Below are 20134 nucleotides of genomic sequence, written 5' to 3' on the forward strand. Positions count from 1 at the left end.
TGAAGTCAACACGTTCTTCCCTGACATTTTGCCATCCAGTTTCGTACAAGTCCAACAAATCGTGGCACAGTGATGCCATCTGGTGGCAGAATAACCGTTGAGGAAAATTACTTGTAAATTTGTGCAGAAATATGTGAAGAATTCAGGATGAAACCTGAACAGGTGCGTGGCCTCAGCATGGAGCACTTGGTGTGTCAACCAGGCTTCTCTCGGATAAATATTCATTATTACTTTATCAAGCAAATTCGTAGCACTGACAACGTCATGTTTTTAAGCGACCATTCTCAGATGTGCTCAATGCAGGACCCTGTTTTAATGCGTTTCTGCCTTTTCTGCACACAAACGCTCACAATGCCAAAGGACACTTGCCTTCCCTTCTCCTTTTTCACTACACACTTAATAGGTGTTGATATTTTGACCCGCGACAAACTCACGTTTACAAACATAAATCTACTTACTTTCTGCGTCCCTCCTGTTTTCCCTCCATTTTCCAACCAAGTGACGAAACCGTGACGCAACATTCGCGCGGCTTATGATTGGGTGTGGGCGGACCTGCGCACAGGTAGATTGATCACCTTATTTGACTTGGCATGTGGTTGTTGTTTAACGTCAGCTTCCTCTGTGACTGTTATAGTCTGTGTGAGACTTAAAGATCCAGGTTCACTGCTTCTCAGTTTTTATTTTGTAAATTTACAGCAAAAAAAAAAAAAAGTACAGCATCAGCTGAAATGGGTCCTGAATTATTTGCAGACTTCATGTCTTATAAAACTGTGTCAAAATAAATTGCACCCAAATGGTGTAAATTCCTAAAGGTTGTCAAATTACCACAAACTAACACAAATGTTGTATAATTTGAGTAGAAGAGTTCTGGTTGCACTGACCTTGGAGGTATCAGGATATATGTTACAGAAGGGGAGATGTGGGGTTAACAGGTTAACCTGTATGAAAACCTCAGAAAGTAAGCTATGTCTTGCTAAAAAAAAAAAGTGGGACCAAGTGATCAAATGGGACACAGCTTTGGAAACACAAGGGGGGGGGGAGCTTTCTGGGTGCAGTGGCCACATAAGACACCAGACAATACACAAAAAAAGATATAGTACAGTAGTTTATGTTTACACAGGGCTCGGTTATATATTTATAATGTCAGTATTTGGCAATTAATCCACATGAAATGAAGCCACCACACAGTGCTGAGGGTAAAATAAGAGCGTGATTTATTCTTTGCTCTGTTCTACAGAACTTTATTACAACATAAAGCTGAAGAACAAAACTGTGTCTGCTGGAAATCAAAGGTTTCGCTGAGAAAAATGCGGACAGCAATCACAAGTGTGAAAACTACTATATGTACAGCATTTATTGACCGTTAGTTTTAGATTGAGTTTGTACTTTGGAGTTGTAAGATTCTTTGATAAAGTAGGAAAATAGGAACATGTTACAATAAAATTTAAATTGGATGAAAGTGTCTTGAAGATTTTAGCACCATGAGACACAATGAGACCGGTAATTGATGTAGATTTTGACCTGACAACCTAGTAATAAAGAGTCCACACATTTACTTTAGAGTCAAAAGGACTGATCGGGTAATCAGTTTAAGTGCAATAACCATTTAAAATCTATTTAACCAAATACAGTAAAAATATCTTAAAGGACAAGAAATAGGAACGTTTAACTTCCTGTCTGTGCTCAGACTCACTCTGATTGGCTGATAAGAGGCTTTAGTTTGTGTCTTTATTCTTCTGTGGTTCATTTTGTCTTGTTTGAGCATTCATTGGTAAAAGAACTTGACCCTACACCTTGTCGTGTTACAGTAACAGAGTTGAAAGGAAACGAGTCAAGAGAAGCAGGTCTGCCTTTTAAAACCTGATGTTCCAGGACTGCAGAATATCTTTACTGGCCTCAAAGTCATCTTCAGTTGTAGCAAAGTTGATGTCGGTGGGTGACGTCACCTCAGGGTCCAGCGTAGGGCCTCCAGCCTCTGAGGAGAAAAAGGTTTTAGTGTTTTAATCCAGTTTCTTTTGTTTTGGTTTTCTTCTTCTTCTGAATCTAATAATCAATTCACATCAGCCACAGAATAAAAGAAGATTATTGATGGTTCATTTCATGAAGGTTTTTTTTAATGGATTATAAGGATAATCTCAGATTTTACCAGCGATGCACTGGATCTGTGGTCTCTCCCAGTTGCCTCCAGACAGACATCTGACCAGAGGGTTTAGTCGTTGCTGGAAACCCTCTGTGCAGTGATAACGTACGACCGCATTGGTCTCATATCTCTGTCGAGTTTTTCCGAATGTGGAGGTATTGCGGACCTTTGGTGGTGGACCACAAGAGGCTGTTGGAAGAGCATCTTTCTTTAGGCCACATAAAGAATTAATCTCTGATCTATTATGATGTAACAGCTCGAAACAACCACACGAGGGAGATAAAACCCTTCTGCAGTAAAAGAGCTGTAACATGCGTTTTCATCCTCATTAATGTGACTCACAGGTGCCTTTCTTGCAGGTGTATGAGAGGTGATAGTTGCAGGGTACGTCACTCCAGCGCCCGTCGTCGTGCCACACCATCACCACACAGTCTTCTCCGGAGAGGAAGTAGCTGTCTGGCTGCCCTCTATACCAGTTCTCATACAGCTGTAAAGATGCAGAGAAAATATATGATCATAGATTTATGTACTTGCATGCAATAATCAGAACAAAATGTATGGAAATGTAAAGTGTGTCCATGTTTATGTCAGGCAAAAGACATTCTTTACAATTCTCTGTTTGACAAAATGAAATCTATTCAGCTTTGTTTTTGTTTAACAATAAAGCATGAAAGATAAAAAAAAAAAAAAAAAAAGGTACAAAAACAATATAATTAACCTGGATGCAGGCTTTCTAAAGGGCTGAAAAAAATTACAATATCCTGTTAAAGTAAGTAAAAAGTAAATGAGAGCAACCCCACAAATACTTACTCTCAAAAATAGGAAAAAATTGAATAAATTAAATGAAAGTGCAAGTAAAAATATCAAACGTTTGATTTGATTCGATGAGTTGTTGTTTTTTTTATATAATAATCCTCTGCTTGGACATCCTCCTTTATCTATCAGCAGTGTTTATCTTCTGTGATGTAGTATGCAATTACATAACTGTAACCTGCAATCAACTGTGTTTCTATGACATTCCTCACCAGTGGGTTGCCATCAGACCAGCGGAAATCATCCTCAATGGTTTTATCATTCAGACCGGTCCACTGGTATTCTTTGTAGTTGCCTGATGAGGAGGACATAACATTCAATAAATTAATAAATAAAAATCCCACATTTATATCAAACCATGTCTCATTTCCTACATGTATTTGTTGGTCTCAACCTACTGTTGATGTAACTCTGTTCCTCAGGGGTCATGATGGAGACCAGATGAGCTCCCTGCATGCGACAGTGCTGCTCTGCGACCTCCCAGCTCAGACGCTGGCTGAAGTGTCGGTAGCAGAAACCATGAAATTTATCCCAGCCTGTTTCACATCGCTCCAGGTCTGAAAAAAAATCCCACAGCAGGAGACAGGTCAAACGAGACAAACAGTTTTCAGATGTCTCAGCAGGTTACGACCCCTCCCTTTCTACTTGTTGTGGCTCAAGTGGCCTCTTGAGCTGGCAGTCAGGGAGGCTCGTTAAGGTGATGTGGTGGTACCTGTGTTGGCCTCTACCAGTGCTACAAATACCAGCCTGGTTTCAGTGTGTCTCTCTCTCCTCGGCTCCACATCTCCTGGTTTGGTTCGGTTGACTTAACCTTTCACCTTCAACACTTGCATACATATTTATCACCCATCCATGCATTACATTCACCACTGATGCTACTCATCTTCACACCTCATGTTTCTTTTATAGTTTAACTTTGTTAATTTTAAATAAAACTCTCCATTGGCATTTCAACCTGTCTCTTCTCCCCTCCTCTTTGTCGCAAGCACTGAGCCGGTTTGTGACAGGTCAGTTTAGTGGAAATTGTTGATTGGTTTGAGTTTAACAGCAGAGAGCTCACCAGTCTGACAGAGGTCTCCTCCGTATGTTGGCAAACAGAGACATTTAACCTTCCCACCTCGGTCAGTGCAGGTACCTCCATTGAGACAGGGGTCGTCCAAACAGGCGTCTGAAACACAACAGAGGGCCACTTCAGATCAATCTACAGCTGAAACCATATAGCAGAGGACGTGTATGTCATTATTCAGACATATTTTAATTTCATGAAGCCTGTGAGTATAATTAGTGCATCAAAAGAAATTTGAAACAATATTTAATGATGTCTGAAGCATTGCTAATCATTTCTGTGTGAACCACATGGTAAGTTAAATGCTTACATTAGTTAAATGATTGTAAAAATAATAATGTTTCACTAGTGTATCACTGGATGCTTCTACAGATGAAAGGACATCAGGATCCATGTGAGCCAACAGATGGCAGCAGAGAACAAGCTTTTCAGCGTCACATGAGGACAAAGTCCTCAAATCCTCTTCTGGCTTCTTTGGTGCATCCCTGACACTTCTGTGTTCATTTCTTCTTTCTTCTTCTTACACTCTATATCAATAACAAACCTTGAAAATAACTTTTGTGTGAGGTGTAATCCAGACATGGGGCTCCTATGGCTCTCTGATCAATTTAAAAAAAGGCCACTGGTCAGTCCAGGAGATGTTCGTCTGATTTAAAAAGGTGTGGCGACTTTAAAATAAATTGTATTTTGTTTGCTAAAACATAACATGTCAACGAAGTATGTTTGGAAAACAATGTTCCTTTGTAAATGCAACGGCATTTTGAATAACCATGTTTTTATCTTCTGCTCTCCATTAAAGGTTCAGTGTTTAGGATTTAGAGGGATCTATTGGCAGTATTGAATTATAATCTTTATGCTTGTGTTTTCATTAGTGTATAATCGTCGGAAACTAAGAATCTTTGTTTTTATTTCCTCACAATGAGATAACAAAATCATATCTACACAGGGAGCGGGTCCTCTTCCATGGAGTGCGCCATGTTACACCGCCATGTTTCTAAAGAAGGCCTGAGTGAACCAAACACTGAACTTCTGAGCTGTTCCTGTGCAGAAAGAAGCTATTGTTCACTTTGGTGATGGTTATTACAGTATGTCAACTATTGGGACAAAGGCTGATGGCATTAGGTGGTTGGTGTTCCTATAGAAAATCAACTGATGACATTATTTTATTTTGATTAATTCCCACTATTTTACCTTGTAATTCACAAACAGAGTTTTGCATTAATTCTTTCACAAAAAGCCCCCAAAAGGCCCACACAGGATTATTGTTTATTTTCTGATTTTGGTTGCTGCTGGTTATTACAAAGATCGTAATTTGGGAGAAATTCATTGGTCACCTCATCTGACAGCTCTCCCATGTGTACTCATGCTGGAGTGACCTACTTCGCCCCTTTTCTATGTCTTTATGTTACAAACCCTCTATATGTATGATTCATTGTACAAGAGAAATACAGCACCTCTTGGCTTCTGGCTATGTGTCACCATCAGATAACAGTTGTTTAAAGTCCTGAGGAGAAAAGATGGGTTGGAGTTTCGTTTTATTTTTCTAAATTTGTAAAAAGAAGGTAAAATGAAGGCATGTGTGTCCAAGCTGAAATTAAACATTTTACAAGTGAATTTGGTTTATTTTCTTCCTTTGACACCCTGTAAACACAGACTCCGTGTCGTCTGTCATTATGCCCACACTCGCATGCTGCTCTTTTCAGAAACCTCTGTACGGGCCAGTGTGTGCAAGAAAGGTAATCACTGCTTTACACGAGTCAAATGAGAATCAGATGCAGTCAGAGAAAAAACGTCATTCTATTTTGCTGAAGAATACACAACTGGTGAGAGGAAAACCATTGAGGAGCCTTTTAAGTCTTAAGTATGAAAAAATTATAACTTGGACAGTGACCCATGTTGGCATCTCTATAATAGTCAAAGATTGTTTTCATTTACATTTCAGCAGGGACCCGGTTTCAAATATATATTTACATTATTCCTCTCTCTTCCATTCCCTTCCCTTCCCAAAAGCACAACAATAAATTGCATGAAGGTGATAATGTGAGGTTGGTAATTTGAATTACTGAATGAGGGATTTCTTTTCCATTGTGTTTTCTTCCGCTCTAAAAACAGCTGAGTCTCCAGCATTTTACACCATGAATAGTCCAACACATAAAGGTCACTGCTCCCCAAATTAAGGCTTAATGGAGGTGCTGATTAAATGTGGAAAAAAAGGAAACGCTTCTGCATGCTGCAGTCTGTGCAATACTTCTGAGGCAAATATTTTGGATGATTGAAGAATGTCTCATGAATTGCAGTTTAATCATTTAAATTGTATCAATTAGAGAAAGCAGACACAGACTCACATTAGAAATGTCTCCTGCAATAAAAGTATTAGTTTTACAGTGATGGTAAAAAAATTGTGAGGTGGCTACGTTTGAGACTGGGTTGCCAAACAAGGAAGTCAGGTGACGGAGTATGAAGAGTTGAAAAGTCCAAATGCGTGGCTTTCATCTAAAAGAGTTGTTTGAGTAGTGTACGTTAAGCAAGTAACTCACTATATCTAACGTACCTTGACATAACTGAACCTAATTTAACGTACGTAACCTAACCAAGTACTTTTAGTGCCTAAACCTAACCAAACTACAACTGTGTAAAGACAAACATAGGCATCTCACAATTTTAGAGCGCTTATTGTGAAAGCAATACGTTTTGCGCTGTGCACCAATGTAACTCTTACATATTTTGATGTGAGACTGTGTTGTGATATGAGTAAAACAATAACAAATAAAGTTGCACTTCAACATTGGATCAATCTTAGCTGGATAATAGTTTTAAGTTTCACCAAGCAGCAGGTGTCGATAAATCTGACATTGTGTACAACATCTTTCCCATGTAGAATGCCTTACGACATTTTGTTATATTAAAAATAATTCATGTCCCAAAATACAGGATATTTGATGGATTAAATATATGCTAATTTACTGTGTATTGTTTTGTCAACAGATGTAAAAGAACTTCTCCGAAAATCTAGTTGAAGTTTTTATAATTCTTCTAGTCTAAAATATCAACAACTTTTTCAAATGACACAAAAAACAAATTGTATGAAAGCCAATTTCTGCACACAAATGAAGTGAAGAAAATTAAATTAAGTTTGCATTCTAGAATCAAAAATATTAAGTTTGAATCAAATTGATGAGGAATGCAGTCAAAATTAACTATGAGAATTTTTAGTCTTTTCATTATTTTTTTGGTTATTGTTTCGGTTTTGTTTTCTTCTCAGAAATGAGCTTCCATACAATGCATCACTGTCCGTAGCTGCCCTTTTGGATTGTATGTGTGCAGTAGATACTACTCTGTCATTTTTTTAACTAAAACGCAGAAACCAAAGGAAAAAATATTAAGAATAGATTAATCAACTAGTGGTGAGACAAGAAACAAATATAGATTAGTTGTCTTTATCAGTATTTGACCTAAAAACACAATACAAATCTTGAACGATCATGATTGAACAACAGATCATGACTTCAGAATGGAACATTAATGACCAAAGAACATTTCTAAACATGTTACTAAATCCCACCTCTTACAACAAAGCAACACCGAACATATTTTGTGCTTTTAAACATAATAATAATCTGTGCTTCTGGTACTAGACTGACTAAAAAAAAAGTAATAAAAGTAAAACCAAAAAATACCAAGAAAGACAACAGTTAACACTTAAATGTAAAGTATTACTGCAGTTGCATTGGTCAGTGCTGTTAACATTCAATGTGATTGCTGCTACATTCCAGAGACAAATCAAGTCCCTTATTGAGTTACTTTCAGATTTATGGAAAGGACATTGTTGGATTTGATAGTTAGCAGGAAGAAAATTATTGCAGAATAATTTGCACTATTTTGGAGCAAAGATCGATTATTTACAAATAAAATCTAATGATCAACATCCTGATTTAAGGTTCACCAAGGCCTATAACCATCACTCTCACAGGAAAAACTTGTCGAAGAAACGCTAAAATACTCATACCAGTATATTACTTCACAGAAGTCAATCTTTGGATGAGGGAGACAACATCATGCACAACGATACTGGACTGTCGACAAATGTCAAATGGGAGCTGTCCCAGTGTGAGTATCTTGGAGGGTAGAGTGGAGATCACAAGGAGAGCAATGAGGAGTGTGTGAGGGTGAAGCGGGAGGAGTCAGAGGGGTAAGTGGGCTTGCTGAGACAACAAGTGAAACAAACGGGGGGAAGTCGTTTGAAAAGCAGGAGGGGTATTTTACAGAAAAATGGAGTAGAGGCAAGTTGGGCAGAGGACAGACCAGGGGATTTTAGTGCATCATTGCGTTGAGTAGGAAGAGGACGGTTAGGCTGATGAGAGTGGCTTTAACATTACCTGAAGATTTCCCTGTACCGCCTACAGCTGCCCTCTCATTGGGCAAGATAAGCAGGGTGGGTGGCTTGGTGAGACTAATCTCAAAATCCACCAGACCGTGATCCACTGGTGGTATGGTCATCTTCTCTGGTTCAGCTGTCTCGTGGAGAACTTTGGGTGTCGTCGTGGCCGGACTCCATGTTTGTCTAGACCAGTGTGTGGTGGTGGTGATGGTGGTGGTGGTCGTCTTCGCAGAAGCAGTAGTGGACTTTGTACTCAGGGAGGAATCTGAAGCTGCAATGGAGGGGGTTTTACGGCTGTACTCATGATCGTTCAGAGACTCTTGGGGTCCAGCGGCGGTGGTCATCAGAGCCCAATCAGATGTTTGAGAATTGAGAGGAATGACAGTAAAGTCCTCAAGGGTAGGGGAAACATTAACGTCTCCTTCAAAGGTTGGGGCAACATTAATGTCTTCTTCAAAGGTTGGGGCAACATTAAGGTCTTCTTCAAAGGTTGGGGCAACATTAGCTTCTTCATCAAAGGTGGGGGCAATGGTAATGTCTTCTTCAAGGGTTGGGGCAATGGTAATGTCTTCTTCAAGGGTTGGGGCAATGTTAATGTCTTCTTCAAGGGTTGGGGCAATGGTAATGTCTTCTTCAAGGGTTGGGGCAATGGTAATGTCTTCTTCAAGGTTTGGGGCAGCATTTGCTTCTGCTTCAAGGGTTGAGGAAATGTTAGCTTCTTCAAGGGTTGAGGAAACATTAGCGTCTTCTTCAAGGGTTGAGTTAGCTTCTTCAAGGGTTGGGGCAACGTTAGCGTCTTCTTCAAGGGTTGAGGAAACATTAGCGTCTTCTTCAAGGTTTGAGGAAACGTTAGCTTCTTCTTCAAGGGTTGAGTTAGCTTCTTCAAGGGTTGGGGCAACCTTAGCTTCTGCCTTAAGGACAAGATTTGGGATAATTTCAACTTCTTTTTCCACTGAAAAGGAAATGTTGGCTTCTTCTCCAAGAGTTGGGGAAACTTTAATTTCTTCTTCAAGGGTTGGAGCTACTTTAATGTCTTCTCGAAGGGTGGGATTAATTGTACCCGGTTCAGATCCACTTGCCTCTTCATAAGCACCGGTCACAGTATCCAAATACACTCTGTAACCTGATGTTCGATACCGTGCTGTGGTGGATTCAGTAGGTGAGTGAGAGGTGTTCGAGACCACTGGAGACTCAATGGTAGCTAAACTTACTTCAGAAACTAGCTGGTCTTCAGACTTTGTTGAGTGCAGATTTGTTTCCTCACTTTCCATGTTGAGTGTGTCTTCAATTTCTAAGCTTGTACTTCCCTCCTGTCTAGAAATGGGAGACTCCCACAGCTGTGGCGCTGTGGACAGGACTTCCAAAGCAATTTTGTCAGAAAGGCGAGACCCAGAGGACATGGTTGCATCTGGACCTGCAGTCAGGGATTCAGTCGGAGCGCTGCTAGCAGAGACAGAAGAAGATGGGTAGGAGTTGACACCGGAAATGGAGCTGACTGCTTCCACATCACGGTCCCTCTCTGGAAAGGAGTACAAAACATTTTTGGAGTTGTAAATACATATATTAAAGGAATAACAGGTAATAGGAATAACATGCTGGTGGCAGAGTGTAGAGAATCGTGACAAGAAGGCAATTCTTTTAAGATAGTAATGTTTGTCTTTTTGTTAGACTCAGAAAAGGCTTCACATACCTTGAGAGGTATCTCCAGACCCATCCATGACGACCCACGTTGAGGTTAGCGCCTCAATGGTGAACTTGGTTGTTTGGGCTAGTTGTGTGAGAATTGTTCTTTCTTCTTCTGAGGCCTGAGTTGTGAGCGACATCTGCAAAGGATCTTCTACTGCGGCCTCCTGAAGCAAGGGGTCAAGGGTGATAGGGGTTCCCGCCCAGAGAGTCTCCTCTTGAGTATGGTTGCTGTCTGTCTCAGTGTAATTTTCTTGTGATCTGTTTAAAGTCAGGTTGGTTTCCTGTACTTCTTTGGCCTGTATCAGCTTCTCTAATGGCTCTGTGTCTAGGATTGTCTGGTTCTGAGTGTGAGGTTCATATGTGGTACTTTCCAGCTCAGATTGGTGAAAGGTGAAGCTCAGGTTCTGGTGGGAGTCTGTCTCGTTGTAAACACTGGGCAATAATGACTTGTTTTGTGGAGAATTGTAGGTTTCTGTGCTGCTGATTGTGCTGTTCATCAGTGCTGTGGGATGCTGGGAATTGTAGCTCATTTCTGTTGGAGGTAAAGTTTCGTCAGATGGCTGAATGAGATCCAGCGTAGATGTGGTGTTGATGGGAGACTCTGTGATGTCTGATATAATTGTTGAGTCTATGTCGACTTGGTTTTCTTCAGTAAAAGGGACAGGGATCAAAGGCAAAGATTCAAGCACACTTTGGGCCTCTCGCTCCACTTGTTCTTCTTGTTGGTTCAGATGAAGTTCTTGATCTTTTTCCAGCAGAATAACAACATTTTGTTCAACGTCTTCAGGTTCTGTGGCCATGTAGTCTATCGGCGAGTCAGTGGAAGTGTTTCTGTTTTCTGTATAGGGTGGGTAAGCAATTAAAAATCTGTTTTAAGAAGGTATGATTATGACAATTTTGTCCATCTCCTTGAAGTTATCTTCAAGCAAGGATTGCTTTAGTGTGATGTGAATAGTTTTCTATTATGACTAGTATAACTGAGTCATAATAAACAGTTTGCATTTACACCAAATGTCATTTTAATGTTATCTAATATAAACACATTTTTGAAGCACGAGATACTCACCTTTGAAACAGTAAACGTCATGAAGGCTGGACAGCTCTGGGAAACCAGTTTGGTTGCTGAAGCGGTAGACAGTTTTGACGCCTGCCTGAGGCCCTCCGCAGCGGTCCCTGGGGGTTATGATGGGGTAGCGCACGCTGCCGTCAGACAGCCACCCGGGACTGCAACGGTCCAGTCCTTCACTCCACGCCAAGTACAACTGTGCTGTTGTAGCCAGCTCTGCCCCTGCAGCTCTGCAGTAGGACTGTGCTTCGGCAAATGATAAGTGCTGCGGGATGTTCTCATGGAACATCTCCCCTACAAACACACAATATTTTCAATATTTTTTTTACCATATTTATAATATATTGGACACTAACTTGGATCATCAAGTTTATTGTGTTTATAAGTCGATAAAGTCCAAGCAAAACTTTGGGGTGACTGATTTTAGCTTATCACAGATATATCTGTACATAGTGGATGGTATGTTGGCTGATGAGAAACATGAAATTGCAGCACAGGAATGAAACACAATTATGGAGATTGTCCACTACATATCATTAAGGTCATTTTGCAAGTGTAAAATGTCCTATGTAATTCATATCTTACACAAATTTATCACACTTCTATAATAAACAAATTAAGAGAAGGTCAAAAATGTTTTGATAAATCATAGCAGATATGCGGTTATTGTAGTTTTTAGGTTCTTAAATACTAATATCAGTACTGGTTCACAAAAATCTAGTATTTAGTAGTGAAAATTATTTTAATATTATGATTCATACCATCAATTTTTTCTATGTAACAATAAGCATCAAATAGATCATCTGGATCCATTGTCCCATAGTTTCTCACTCCTGGTTGCCCTTCCATGTCACCGTGGCAACCTTCACGGGGCACTTGGATTGGGTACCTGCACGAAAAACAAGCAGCTTTTCTTACATGAAAGTAACATGTGCAACATACAGCTACAGATATTTCTAAAGACAACAGGTAAATCAGACAGAATGAACAACAGATCTAGTATATTGTCAAGATCAGGTGCAGTCTTCAAAGCGAAGGTTTGAGTATTTGTGTAGTTTACCTGACAGACTGGTCTGCCAGCCAGCCTGCATCACACTGCTCGTATCCATCATAATAAGCTGCCAGCAGCTGGTCAGGAGTGGCAATTTGTGCCCCGATGGCTTCACAGGCCCTCTGAGCCTGATGGAAAGTAAAGGCATACCTGCCCAAAGCATCTCTGTAGTGGAACACAACACCTAAACACACACAAAAATGTACATATTCACATACTAACAAAATTACTGCACATAAATAACACGTGCAAAATCTGATCTCTTAAAAACAGCATCTTACTAATACGACAGACAATTGAAAACAGCTAAGGACACTCAAAATTATAATCTCTCCCACACTTTAATGATGATCTGTGTTTTTCATTGTGCTACCTTTGACCTTGAGTTGCATGAGGTCGCTGGCATCCTCCAGGCCCTGCTGCACCTCACAGCGATAGTGACCCGAGTCACTGGAGCGCAGATCTCCCAGCCAAAGTGACAGATCGTCAAGGGAGGAGGTGTAGTTGAGCAATGCGGCACGGTCCCGGTACACCTCGTTGACCTTCACCCTTTGATCCCGTGCCACCAAGATCAGTGTCTCCACCCCACCGGACACCACTGTCCACTTAACCCGCGGTTCAACAGGGGAGGAAGAGGAGGCGGTGGGTATGGAGGACAGAGACACCATGCAGGGGATGGAGATGGAGCTGCCCAGTGGGGCAAAAACCGGACCTGAGTGGGGGATTGTCACCTGGAGCTGCCGCACCTCATCTGTAACCAAAAAAAAAGTCCCAGTCTCTGAGGAACAGAGCGGCGCTGTACATTTGCTGAAAATAGTGAATCATGCTCTAACCTTTAAATGTACTTTTGTATTCTCTGCTGATGAATAGTATTCATTTGGCATATTAAAAATCATGAAGATTTATATGATGAGAAAGAGATAAGGGGAAATGTAGACATACCATAAGCAGATGGAGTTTGGGTGGGAAAAGCCAGAGTAAGACAGAAGACTGCACAGAGAAGTGGAAGAAACTGGAGATGTCTATGGAGAAAACAAAACAAAACACAGTATGAATTAATATAAAATACAGTTGAAACAGATAAAGATTAATAAAATAAATCCTAAAGTAAACTCAAGGAGCAAATGACACAAAGTCAATTTTCAATTTCCACTTTCACACATAATTAACCTTAAAAAGGCAGAGTGATTTCTGTCATTGGAAGTCATGTTTTGTGTTGGTTCAGCTAGTCTAAGCTTGAACACGCTCCATTGATCTCACTAAATTGATATATTGTGATGTTAAAGGCCACAACCTTTGTGTTCACCACAGCTTCAACCTACTGTGGTTTAGTGTGGTACACGTGCAGACAAGTAGCTGGGAAATAAGAAAGTCTCGTTGCGATTGTTAGCAAATCTTCTTTTGCAGTTTTGTTATTTATGTTTTCTTTACATAATAGAGTTTAGTAATTCATCTTACCACACAGTTTACATAAAAAATAAAAATGTACATACAGAAGGCAAAAAGGGCCATAAAACAGCAACTATAGATTTTTATTTAAGGAAAATTAAGAAAGAAATTATCTTAAATCTTTCTCTTTTATCTATAATATATTCCCACCATAAAACTTGTACTTTTAAGAGATATTGTTAAAAACAATGACAAGCCAATGGCCAAGCTAGCAGCTCTCTGAGGCTCTAATTAGAGCAGCCTTAGTTTAGCTTGTTAGCATCTTAACAAACACTAAAACTGAACGGGAAAGTCTACAAAATTTATTGGTGATCCATCCAATAGTTGTTGAGATATATCAAAAAATAAATTAAAAAAAGCTCCCATTTTCAAAAACAAAAACCAGCATGAAATGTATTGCAGGTCTGTAGCTATTGCATTAGTTTTAAATAGGTGTACCTAATAAACTGGCAACAGAGTGCAACCATTATACATGTAGATAAAAATGGTGACCTGCCAGTTTTGCCTGAACGAAACAACTTTGGAGAAAAATCTCTGTATAAAACACACAAGTCCCACAAGATAGTACAAAAGAAAAAAAAAAAAAAAAAAAAAAAAAGAATCTCTGAGTTCAACCATGCAACATAAAAGACCAACTTCTCTGGTTTTCAGAGGGAAGCTGAGAGCACAGACTCCTAACCACAAGCCATTCATCACCTCCGGGAGCTAATGACATGGCGTCCTAGCCCAGCGGCACCGTGCCAGCTCTCCGTCACCAGCCTGGCCCTGTTATTAACCCAGTAGGCATGGCAGGACTTCCACAGTGACCTCACGCAACCTCCTAAAGGAGCCCATGATGAAGCTGCAAATGTTCATCCGTCATTAAAAAGCAGCATTCTGGCTCCAGGACTTTTCAGGGCTCAGATAGCGAAGAGTGCCTTTATGGTTCTGAAATGTGGCACAATTTTAACGTGTATATCAACACGTACCTTCCCATTAATCCTTGTTTATAATAATTATGGCACTTTTACCTTCAACTTAACATTGTATGACCTTTCAGTGCTGTCAAATATTCAAAACTACTGAATATTGGATATGCATTATTCAACCATCTACATCTACAGCTGAAATCAGAGAGTGAAAGGTTGCAAGGTTGCATCACAAAGTTAACTGACCAGCAGCAAATTGACTCCTGGTGAAACTAATTCTAAATACATTTTCTTTATTATTATAAAATTGTGAAAAATGGGAACAAATGGATTTAAAAAAATAACCCAGGTCTTTACTAAAAAATGAACTGCACACAGTTTGTACTTTACATACAAGAAATCAACATATAAGCATCAGACATCAAACTACAATTTTAGAAAGCTTCGTTTCATTAAACATCAAAAATGCTTTTCCAAAATCATAACAGCTTAGTTTTATGTTGTGAGTGTTCTTGAAGGAATTGGTTTTAATTTTGTCCAGCTGTGAGAAGCTCTTCTGTTTCTTTTATGCATTGCAGGACAGTTTTATTTTTAGTAAGTATACTGACTGCTTTGAGAATGCCTTATTTTTTTTTTAACTCTTCCAGGTGTGAACACACCAGAAAACATAGTATAGATGTGGGACACAGCAATGGGGTGTGAGAATGAGAGAGCAGCTGAATATAATGAAAATGCTCCTGATATGCCCATGTTGTTTCGAGGAAGTCAGTTAAAACAGCTTTAAACAAGTTCAGACAAAGAAGTTTCAGATTGTTTGACTGTTGCTGATGCCACCAACACAACCAAACTCTTAATGGGCACAAAAGAGGCTTGAAAAAAATCCATAGCAAAGCTGTCTGTGGGTCTAGGTGAGGTTTTAACACAGTTTTGGCACTTGCACAGTATGAGCTCAACATGATAAAACATTTGTAATTACAAATTATTACAGTAGCTGTTAATCATGTTAAAGCTGAAGAAACAAAGTAAATATTACCACGGTCAGAGCCTCTGGATCGAGCGAGAAGTTTAACAAGTGCTAACAAAGTTGACCTTTTCTGCATTTGTAAATCAAACACAGCCTTCGTAAGGAGTCGGCACCAACACAGCTCACTAACTTGTGTCAGATTAAATGGCCTTCTTTAATGTCAGAATAACTGTTGTCTGTTTCCTCTCCAGCTGGGTGGACTCCACAGGGCTGGCATCACTATTAGTATTCTTGACAAGAAAACCTCTCACAAAAAGCGTGCAGTGGGCCAAGAGGACAGCTGCACACTGTGCTTTCACTTTATACCCACTCCCTTACAAAAGGCTTCAGGGAAAATTAAAGGACGAAGCACTGGCACACTCGCCTGCTTTTTCTCTTTTCTTTCTCTCGCTCTTTTCATGGATGGAAAAGGAAGTTTTAAACCACTGAGAATCGTTCTGGAGGAGGCTTTGTACAAAAGAAACGGGCCCATTAAGACCCTACACACTGATTCAAATGATTACTGTTGTGACAGTGTGCCTAAATATCGGCTTGTGCATTCAGATCGATGACAGAGGAGAAAACCCTGGTCGCTGCTGGTTATTTTTGTGCCGTTGTTTCGCTGAGGTCTTTGGCCTCGCTGTCACCAGGCGCTTTGTAGTCCTGCTCATTTTAACGAGAGTAACAATGAAGAAAAGTCAAGCTGAAATCAATGCCACCCACTGCATTTAGAGGTCCGCAAACTGCAGCTAATGCATTATCCACAAGGAGGACTAATCCAGTCTCCTCCTCCTGCAGACAAGTACAGTGAACAGCTGCGGACTAACATCTCGGTCATTAGTGGAAAAATACAAATCTGGATTAAATCTGCATTTTCAACTTTAAATTTGAATGGAATAAGTAGTATTCAAGGAACATAAAAATTATGCTAGGATCCCTGTCTGTGCTGCACTAACAAACTCGTGGGTGGCCTCTGCAGTGCTCTGCATCAGGGTCAATACAGACAAACCTCGTCTCCACCAACAAACCAGAAAATGACTCCCGATTCCAGTTTAGGCAGGTCAAACATTTGTGACTGATGTGCTGTGAGCTCTGGAGAGTGCTGGGCTGGATCCATCTGTTTTTACCTTTTAGATTTCAGGCTTATTGGCAAGACTAAAAACTAAATATACACCAGGAATATGCATCATAGGTCACTTAAACAAAGTTACAAGATTATTAAAGAAGGCACCAGGATAAAATTAACTTTCGTCCTATCCAACAGCACAATTAAAGCCAACATAAAGTTGTACTCCATCTTGCAGTTACATTCTAATGTAACTATCGTAACATTTAGCAGGATTAGATCATTTTGAAACTTTGCAAACAAATCACTGTTTTTATATCTTCTTGTTAGAATTTGACAAATAGCTGCCAAAAAGAGCTTATTTCTTAGTTCTGCTCCTGTATGTCTGTGAGGATAACGGTCAGATTTCTAGTGAGCAGCTAGACTGATTAAAAATGTGTAAAGAGGGCAAAATATTGGCAACAACAATGATCAATTCCTTCCCCTATTTACCTCCAAAGCAAATCCTCCAAATCTGTGTATGCTGATGACATTTGACTAATAACCCAGGACCAGAAAAAAAAAAAAAATCACCAACTAGCCTCCTTAAATAAGAAAAAAACCTGAACAACAATTAAAAATTCAGCACAAATGAACTAAAGCTCAGACTTCACGGAACTTGATGGGAGTTTGACGGGATGAAGTCCTTTAAGGTAGCTGAGCTAAAGATCAGAAACAACCGAAATCCCCAACTAAGCGTATCAGGGCTGGCCTGCTGTAAACTTCGGTGCAGAGCAGATTGGCCTTTTGTGCTCCACGTCAGACTATTCACTCAGCACCACACCTCTGACTCCCTGCACCATCAAACCTAACACCTCCACACAACCGAAAGGTTGCACTTACTCACAGCAATCCCCACACCATGCAGACTTCTCCAATAAACCAATCGTCTGTCTCCCAACAAGATGGCTGCTTTGGAAACACCACCCACCAGGTGATTCATCACCACCCAGTTCGTCTGGGAAAGAGTCAAGCGAAGTTTCAAATAAACATCTGATCCCAGACCTGACTCAGCAAATCCATGGACAGACCACCGCATGTAGATGACTGGCCTATTATACCCAAGAGGAACCTTTCTGACCTCCTGATTAGATTATGTGACTTCAGGCTCAGGTGGGCTCTGCTTCGGAAGACCGATCACTTTCTCAGTTCAGCACCAATATGGCTACAATTAGGTACCTTCAGTTTTAAATCATTTGTGTGTTTGCTGACAATTAAACCAAGGTAGCTTAAAAGAGGTAGCTGTTGGCAGAATGACTTTCCTTTAAGCAAAGGATTGATGTTTTTATTGCTGCTTAAAGCTTTCCATTACTTGTAAGTCATTCCCGTAAACTTAAACCACGAAAGAGGCATATGCTACAACCCTCGCTGCCTAGCTCACATTGTTGACTTTGGAGTTTAATGGGCTGATCCCAGTTTATTTTCTGGGATTTTTAACAACATTTCCACAGTGAGTGTGAGCTAGGTGAGCTTATGTTTCTGAATTTCAACTCCAAAGTCTAGAAAACAGAAAGAAATTGATAGACCATTTTCTGTGTAGATAAAAAAAAAAAAAAAAAAAAAAAAAAAATCGAAATAATATGCATGAGTAATATATAATACTCGTTATCGTCTTTAAAGACACAACAACACAAAACATTTCCAACTGCATCAAACTATAATTACGTCATGAAATTATCATTAGTGAATTAGAGGGTTTTTTTCTGAACACCCTTAGATACAGCAGTGTCATTGTGTTGCTCTGCCTCATAATTGTTATCCTGATAATCAGGCTGAATTTCCATTGTGTTTTTGATTTCATTATTTATTCTGAACATTTGGATGTGGGCAGCCAGGCTTTAAATGTAGGTCTTAATCTAACTCTAGCAGCTACAGTCACTGCAGTTTCAGCCACACTCACTACTAATGATCGAGTATCACCAGCTGTACTTCACCTTCATTTCTACAGACTGCCTCACACTTTCTACCATGCTTCATGTTTATCGTTGGGGCAGAGTAACATTTTGTCTCCATTTTCATATGAAATTGCAAGACAACCAAACCAGTGCTTTTTCTTGCTTCACCGATTAATGTCAGACCAAAGAGTCACAGGACCATCAAACAAGAAATGAAACCTTCAACGTCTGCCTTGTGTTTCTGTGTGCCCTCTGTCTCTCTACCTGTCTATTACTGGCATCCACCCGAGCCCCGAGGTGGACCACGGAGAGCGAAGAGTCTACATAAGCACTTAAGACAAAAAGCAGGTTCCTGTGTCTGAAGGGCACATGAAAGCATGAAAAACAGCATTGAAATGCACTTTTGCAGTAGACTGGATCACATGGTTGCTTTCAATAAATGTAGAGGACAGTAAATCGATTTTAAATAGACGTCATCCTCAATTTTCCTTCATCTCCATAGAAATATCCATGCACATCTATTTGAAAAATCATCACAGGACTCCACAATCATTTCAACCAAGGATGCTGATGTGGAGAAAATCTTTTCAAAAAACATTCATCTGCCTTAAAGCAGTGTAAGAAAAGAAGATAAAACATTGAACATAGCAAGAATTTTTTTTTTATAAAAAGTTATTCTTAAGTGAGTTGCACCAGAACCTGAGCAGGACAGCAACTACTCCAACGCGGTTAAGTACAGAGGGTTGCTTTCTGAACAATTTAACATGAAACTGATTTCAAAAGAACTTTGAAACGATCAAACCGCATCAACTGCGCATCATTAAAACAGCAGCTCAAACACAAGCCTACCGGATTGTTCTTAGCAGCATTTCAGCTGATGCAGGATGGACGGACTTCTTGGATGAAACAAGTATTTTCCGTCAGCTCCTCGCAGCTTGCTGCAGTGCGACTGTCCTGTCAGGGGAGAGCGGCTCTCTGGATGCTGCCTGCCCTGCACAGGTAAACGGAAGCTGGGGCTGCTGTCGCACCGACGGACTCAGAGGCTCGCGGAGAAAGAAAGGAGGGAGTTGGGAGAAAGTGACGCCAGATATGAAATCCTGAACTGCCCACTTTTTCAACCAACAATCGGGATGGAGATGACGCATGCCTGTCGGGGTGGGTGGGGGGGTGGATTGGGAGGGATGACATCTGAAACAACCGATGTTATAGGCTATGAAGTGAAGCCTCCACTCAGGAGATGACCTATATGTTTTTTTTTTTTTTTTTCTGTTTTACTGCAGGGCGACAAATACATTGAGCGTCATTTGGATGAGCCAGGGTGACTTGAGTCAGCGCAGCAGCAGTCCGGAGTGAGTTGCTGATGCTGCTGCAGGTACTAATAATGCAGTATAGTCAGGAAGGATAGGGAAGCTGCCTCTTTTACTGACTCTGGCTCAGTTTTGAGAGACATTCATACCTTGAACAAGTTTGCAAGCAGTAGCAGTATAAATGAGCAGTTTGAATCATCCTGGGGAGGAACAGTCCCTGTAACAGGACACAGCTGGTGCGCCGGCATTTACTCCAATCTGCAGGAT

At 40.3% G+C, this 20134-nt stretch overlaps 1 protein-coding gene across 1 annotated transcript; it reads right to left on the bottom strand.

The window, feature by feature from the left end:
• Positions 1 to 1191: 1191 nt before the first annotated feature.
• LOC138214409 (brevican core protein-like) lies at positions 1192 to 19658 on the bottom strand. Its single transcript, XM_069176011.1, has 14 exons — positions 19410 to 19658; positions 13143 to 13222; positions 12574 to 12951; positions 12210 to 12384; positions 11911 to 12038; positions 11150 to 11443; positions 10088 to 10921; positions 8396 to 9916; positions 4014 to 4121; positions 3352 to 3510; positions 3166 to 3248; positions 2483 to 2627; positions 2147 to 2329; positions 1192 to 1975 (listed from the first exon to the last, which is right to left on the bottom strand). The coding sequence occupies exons 1-14, from the start codon at positions 19427 to 19429 to the stop codon at positions 1854 to 1856; spliced, it is 4230 nt and encodes a 1409-aa protein (XP_069032112.1). The 5' UTR covers positions 19430 to 19658; the 3' UTR covers positions 1192 to 1853.
• Between the last annotated feature and the right edge of the window lie 476 nt (positions 19659 to 20134).

This window comes from Embiotoca jacksoni, unplaced genomic scaffold, assembly GCF_022577435.1.
Source record: "Embiotoca jacksoni isolate LCO1_2020_lvr unplaced genomic scaffold, fEmbJac1.0.p SCAF_7, whole genome shotgun sequence".
In the NCBI taxonomy this organism is placed as follows: domain Eukaryota; kingdom Metazoa; phylum Chordata; class Actinopteri; family Embiotocidae; genus Embiotoca; species Embiotoca jacksoni.